The sequence below is a fragment of the Panulirus ornatus genome, chromosome 58 (genome assembly GCF_036320965.1).
Source record: "Panulirus ornatus isolate Po-2019 chromosome 58, ASM3632096v1, whole genome shotgun sequence".
NCBI lineage: Eukaryota > Metazoa > Arthropoda > Malacostraca > Decapoda > Palinuridae > Panulirus > Panulirus ornatus.
This window is the reverse complement of record NC_092281.1, coordinates 26254464-26261575: the sequence shown is the minus strand read 5'-3', so window position 1 is coordinate 26261575 and position 7112 is coordinate 26254464. Positions and strand designations below refer to the sequence as shown.

General features: G+C 39.7%; 1 protein-coding gene across 5 annotated transcripts in view; it reads right to left on the bottom strand.

The window, feature by feature from the left end:
* Positions 1-7112, bottom strand: part of LOC139766683 (glutaminase kidney isoform, mitochondrial-like) — a 440343-nt gene that overhangs the window by 180624 nt on the left and 252607 nt on the right. For all 5 annotated transcript variants that reach the window (XM_071695597.1, XM_071695598.1, XM_071695599.1 and 2 more), the window contains 2 exons: positions 6089-6210; positions 4077-4235 (listed from right to left, as the gene is read on the bottom strand). In XM_071695597.1, coding sequence (XP_071551698.1) covers positions 4077-4235; positions 6089-6210 — 281 coding nt within the window. The remainder of the gene's footprint in view (positions 1-4076; positions 4236-6088; positions 6211-7112) is intronic.

Sequence of the window (7112 nt, the reverse complement as noted above, 5' to 3'; positions counted from 1 at the left end):
CAACAGATGGAAAAAATGGATAAGGGGAAGTGACAGTAGGATTGTTTACAAGGTAGATGGCTTTCGATTCCACTCTGGCTAAGAAAGGCAAAAGAAGAACTTCCCCTGATGAGACAGCAATGGCAAATGAGGTCTCTGTATATATGTGGAATAAGTGCTCACAAGAAATTTACAGTATCTTCATAAAATTCCCAGTTTTAGGGAAGCACATTCGGCAATGTTCTTTATTAGGGTTCCCAGGATGTCGTGGATGTAGTTATGCCTGATATATTGACATCATTATCCTACCTTCCATTCCCGCCCCAGACGTCCCTTCTATAGAGCTACTGCCCAGGAAGCTGGCCTTGTCCACCAGGTGAGACCACAGGTCCTAAAGTGTGGAGATGAATGTCTCTATGGGGTGAGTCAGGACAACTGAGGAATAAGTGTTCAATTTCTTCCATATGGGCAGGAAGGGTCTTGTGATATGATGTAATGGTGTCTGCAACACTGAAGAGAAAGGTTGTGTCCAGAAAACAGGTAAGTGTAACTTGTGCATGTATGAGAAGCATAGCTTCAGATGGGTGTGTGTCTGGTGGGATGTTCTTTAAGAATGAACACAGGGTTGGGAGAGCAGTCATTTAGTGCATGTACAGTCAATTCACTATGTATATGTTTGGTCACTGTTGTGTTTATCAGATGAAGGGGATCTGTGATACAGAATGTTGAGATGAAAAGTTGGAGTCAGTTTTTCATTTGCATTTAGGGGTTGGTGGTTGGTTAGGGTCAAGTTTAAAAATAAGGTTACATTTTGAGAGGAAGGCCGACCCCAAGGCATCAACCTGGAGAAGTGTGTCAAAGCCTACCTCATCTAATGTGCTAGAGACCTGTTGATCAGCTTACTACCTTAAAGGAGTTACCCTTTCCCCCACTTTTGCATTAAATGCAGCCTCACGCTGTCCCTAACCACTGCTCATATTATTGCAGGAATGATCTGAGAGGTTCTGAAATTGAAAAGTAGGATACTAGAGAGATTTAGCAAGAGACATGAAAAAATTGCATTCTGGCACTCTTGAATCTGATAAGACTACTGCTTACTCATTCCATGGTGATGAACAAGTACAAGTGTGAGAAAAAGAATGAGTAAGGAGGGGTGGAAAAATGAGATTATGTATGTTGAGTGGAATCGCAGGAGTGAGAGAGAATAAGATTGGAAGCTGAAGAAAGATCATTTATTGAGAAACAAAAAAAGGTAACCAAAAGGGCAGAACTCTGATGGACACATCTGTTGAAAGAGTAAGAGGGAGGTGTCACCCCATCAACGACTTGCAACAGAATAACTAAAAAGAAAAGAGAGCATCAAAGAAGAGAAACATGCAGAAAAGCCAAAGAAAGATGTAGAGTAAGGAAAGAATTGCCCCATACCATCAAATTCTTTAAGGATGTCTAGGGGTATGACAAGCGATTCGCAACAATCCTTATGAGAGGAGGACCAAAGGTGGGTTACACAGGAAAGACCACTAGTAGGCCTTGCAACACAAAGGCCATATTAGTGACATGAAAAAAGGGAATGAGGTTCTATGTGTATATAAAAATGAGGGTCTGGGATAGTTTTCAAGAATCTGGAAGTAGCATAAATAAAAGCATTGAGGTAATATTTAGGAGGGCTGGAGCAGTCTCCTTTCTTACGGATAGGGCAAATTGTGTCATACTTCAAAGAAAATGGGACTGCTTGGGTTCTGAGAGGCACACATCTAAAGCACATGAAGAGATATGACATCTTGCACACAGCACTGTCCACCTGAAGCTGGGTTAGAACTTGGATGACTGTACACAAGGAACATATGAGAGATGGAATAGGTTTAACTTGAAGAAATGAGGTAGAAGTATAAGTGTAAACATCCAAATCAGAGTTAGAGGTAAATAAAATATCAAAGGGATATGCTTTATCAGCTGGAGATTTACACAGATTGATCACTTCAGAAAAGGAGGAGATTTGAATTAAAGAATTCATTGGAGATACTTTTGGTTAAGGAATAAAACAATTTATCAGATGAAGAAGTTAAATCAGCAAACATTCTTTTTATGAAACTCAGCTTGATTCTACAAAGAATACATTAGCTTAACTCCCTAACTATTCACTTATGTTTATGGATTCTTCAGTTTCATGTCTCTGACACTTACTTCGATGATCGAAATTGAGATGCAAGAATGTTCATCTTCCTTCTTATATCTCCTTCCAAATAATAGAAAAAGCCAGACTTCCCACAGGGAATCTTGCAGGCACAGAAGTCCTTGATAAATCTCATCTCATATACAGAAAGAGAGCTGGAGCTGTTATATCAAGCATCTAACTCCAACCTAAGCTCAGTTGTAAACTTAACCAAGGTGTGGACAAGCACCTGTATTTGAGCACTTGCATTAGCACAACATGTTTGCAAACGATGCAAATTGAATTAGAAATGCTCCACAGTTGATGTTATTCATTAGAGTTATAACGAAGTCAAGAGAATGGGACACTGAAAGGAGGCCTCATTGTGACTATCATCTACTGAGAAATAAGTTACGGGAATCTATAGGTAAAAAAGATCTAAAAGTTGACACTTTGCCTTACCTGAGAGACTAAACCTCCAAATCAGGAAAACTGTTTAAGAGGCAAGATGTCTGCCAGCAAATAATAAAACTACATAACATAAAACACCCAAACTGGAATACGCTTCTCAAGTCTTGTTACTGCACATACAGAAAAACAAAGATTTAATTGAGGAAGTCCAGAAAAGGGCAACTACAATGGCACCTGAATTAAGAAAAATACAGCTACAGTGAGAGACTGAGGGCTACAAATATGCCCAACAAAGAGTGTGACCTGATTGCAATACTCAAGTTGCTGAATCATTTGTACAAAATCAACAGTGAACAGGTACTCATAAGATGCAATGAAAGAGTAACTAGAGGTCATGTCATAACAAGATGCTCGGCAAGAAGTTTGTTGAAAATGATGAGAGAAAGTATCATTCTAGTGTAAGGGTGGTGGATACCTGGATCAAACTAAGCGATGTAACAGTAACAATGTTTACTACAACCTGATGGTGAAGGAAAGTCAGGAGATTGGGCCCAACAAGTTTCGAACTCCTTTCTTGTACTGTACAAATAAGTAATCCCTGATGTGAATACTGAGGGTAGTAAAACCTCCTTCTTTCCTTCATAAAGGCATACTAATTTGTTTTCACATAATACAGTCAAGCACAAACAGAGCAGTTTCAATAATGGGAAAACTTGAAAATCTAAAATGTGAAGGATGTTTAACATCTTTCACATTTTGAGGCTTGTGTAGGGGAAAAGGTGAAGGTGGGTGTGTTTGAGGGTACAGTAGTCCCAGTGTTGTTGTGTGGATGTGAGACATGGGCAGTGGATGGAAGAGCACAGAAGGGTTTAGATGTGTTGGAGGTGAAGTGTGAGGAAACAATGTGTGGTGTGAGGTGGTTTGACACAGTTAATGGTGGACAGGTGGGATCCCTCCCACCTGTGTGGTGGTATAAGGAGTGTGGGTGAAAGAGTTCAAGAGTGTGCTGAGGTGGTTTAGAAGTGTAAAGAGTGAGTGGGGAGAGGTTGACAAAGAGGATAAATGTGTCATAAGTGGAGGGGGAAAGGAGAAGCAGGAGAACAAACTGGAGATGAAACAATGGAATGAAAATGATTCTGAGAATTAGGGTATGAGCATGGAGGAGGGTGAAAGGCATGCTAATGATAAAGTGAAATGGGGAGATATGGTATACACAGGGAACATGCTATCAGTGGACTGAACAAGGGCAAATGAAGCAGCTAGGGGATACCATGGAAATGTCTATGAGGCCTGGTTGTGAATAGGGGGCTGTGGTGTTGGTGCACTACATATGACAGCTAAAGAATGGAGGTGAGCAAGTGAGGCCCTTTCTTTGCCTGTTCCTGGTGCTACCATGTTAATGTGGGAAATGGCGAACAAGTATGAAAAAATTCTTACAGACGACCCTAAAATGTTTTAAAGCAACATGCACTGTTTTCTATCGGCACCTTATATTTGGTTTTCACAAATTCAAACATATAATAAGAGTACTAACCTGAAAGTAGAGGTCTAACGATGCCATAAGGTCACATTTTTCAGGAAAACATTTGTTCTCCCGCATATAATAGCCAAGTGAGTAGTTTCTATCCGCATTTTCACGCTCAGATAGGAATGTCCCATTACTGAAACCCACATTCTCTCCACCTGTCATTCTCTGTGAAAATATACAAATATTACATGTTATTTTTTTCATAATGAGCTTCTTACTTGTAAATCACTTTCAAACATCTTTCACTGCACAAACACATACAGAAGAATCTAAATGCTAGGAAGTCTGTGTAATGGAGGAGTTTCTCTTAAGGAAGTAATGATATTAGAAGACATTCAAAGACTACACTTGAAGTGGGATTAGGCAGGCAAATCATCAGATGAAGGCTGCAAAACATGCAATATTTCTCAATATGAGATCCAAGGGATAGTTCACTCTTTACAGTAAGGGAGTCATGGATCATACAATCAAAAAATACATATACAGATAAAATTGTGAAGAAAACAAAAAAATTGTATGATCAATGAATACAAGTGAAATGACTAATGAAAAAGACACTGAAAATCTTCATAGCATCCTACTGACTAGAGATCTGGGAGAAAATGTATAATCACATAAGTAGCTGGATCCCTGACTCATTACTTAGTCTAAACTTTGTCATGTATAATACTGCTGGCCTAAAACCAGACTCAGAAAACTTATCAAAAGGAATAAATATTTTTTCCAAAATAAAATGCTGAGGACTGTGAAGATAGGGTTAAAAGATCACTTAGTTCATTATACTGTAAACACTAGTGTACTCTTAAATGTTTTTTTTTTTTTTTTTTTTTATACTTTGTCGCTGTCGAGGTAGCGCAAGGAAACAGACGAAAGAAATGGCCCAACCCCCCCCCCCATACACATGTACATACGTCCACACACGCAAATATACATACCTACACAGCTTTCCATGGTTTACCCCAGACGCTTCACATGCCTTGATTCAATCCACTGACAGCACGTCAACCCCTGTATACCACATCGCTCCAATTCACTCTATTCCTTGCCCTCCTTTCACCCTCCTGCATGTTCAGGCCCCGATCACACAAAATCTTTTTCACTCCATCTTTCCACCTCCAATTTGGTCTCCCTCTTCTCCTCGTTCCCTCCACCTCCGACACATATATCCTCTTGGTCAATCTTTCCTCACTCATTCTCTCCATGTGCCCAAACCATTTCAAAACACCCTCTTCTGCTCTCTCAACCACGCTCTTTTTATTTCCACACATCTCTCTTACCCTTACGTTACTCACTCGCTCAAACCACCTCACACCACACATTGTCCTCAAACATCTCATTTCCAGCACATCCATCCTCCTGCGCACATCTCTATCCATAGCCCACGCCTCGCAACCATACAACATTGTTGGAACCACTATTCCTTCAAACATACCCATTTTTGCTTTCCGAGATAATGTTCTCGACTTCCACACATTTTTCAAGGCTCCCAAAATTTTCGCCCCCTCCCCCACCCTATGATCCACTTCCGCATATAAGTCATATAATATGTATCTACTTCATAACTAGCAAATAACCATAAGATATCACCATTTCTATAATATTCATTGACAAAGTTTAACAGACACTAAGAGGAGAATGATATTTTCAACTTAGTTCATGCAGTTTTTCATAAAACAGAAATGTTCTGAGCTTTCAAACCATATCACATGACTGAAATACACAAAAGTGAATTCATGAAGTAGTGACTTTTGTATTCATAACACACTTCACATTTGTGCTATGATGGAAAAATAGAATTTCAGGAGTCTATTAGCAAAATTCTAAATTCTAGATATCAGTCTTTTAAATGACCTTTAAGAAAAGGGAATATGGTAGTAGTAGCAGCTCTTTTTCAATGTCATTAATCTGTAAAAGGAGGAGCATAACTGCATGAAGAAAAACTAAACAAATCATTACACACCTTTCTTATATCCAGAACAATACTCAAACACTGAAAACAAACAGAAAACATTTCGTACCTTGAAATAGTTCTGAACAAAATCAAATTTTTCTGATGATGTCATCTCAGGTTTAACAAGGCAGTGTAGAAGACTGTTAATTATTATTGACCCTGCATTAACCAATGGGTTGTGTGGTTTATCTGCGAATTAAAAGAGAAAAATGCACATTAAGATCTTACATCAAATTACAAATAGTCAGTCAACTACAGTTGCATCCAATTTCAGAGAAAGAGTCCTAGCTATATCTAATGATGAATACCTCCTACAGAAGCATTATATGGCCATAGGGTAGTGATGGAGCATATCTGGTGATCAAAAGTGGGTGGTGATGGAAGTGAGGCAGACTGAGTGGTCATGAAGGAAGGGGTGGTGATGAAGTGAGAGTCGTGATGGGGCAAATATGGTGATGGAGAAAGGGTGGTGCTGGAGCAAGAGTGGTGAAGGAGCAAGAGTAATGATGAAATAAGTGTAGCGATGGATAATCTTTGGTTTTGGAGCAAGGGTGGTGATGAAGTAAGGGGTGGTCATGGATTGAGGTTGATGATACAGATATATCATTATCCTAACATTTAAAAACAATTGGTCAATGGAAACTAAATTCAAAGCACAGACACCAAGTGCGTAGAGATGCAATTGCCATACCACGTGAAGACCACAAAATATTTCCAGCCATACAATGATGGACATCTGGAGAGAATGAGTGAGGATGTGTCAAAGTGATGGGGAAAAGGAGAAAGGGGAGACCAAATTGGAGATGGAAGGATAGAGTGAAAAGATTTTGAGCAATCGGGGGCCTGAACATGCAGAGGGGGAAAGGCATATATGGGACTGAGGAAATTGGAACAATGTGATATACTGAAGTGGACATGCTGTCACTGGACTGAATCAGGGTATGTAAATGTCCAAGGTAAACTATGGAAAGCTCTGTGGGGCCTGGATGTGGACAGAGATCTGTGGTTCTGTTGCAATACATATGACAAATAGAGAGGATGTGGCCTTTCCTTCTCTGTTCCTGACGCTAATGCGAGAAGCAGCAATCGAG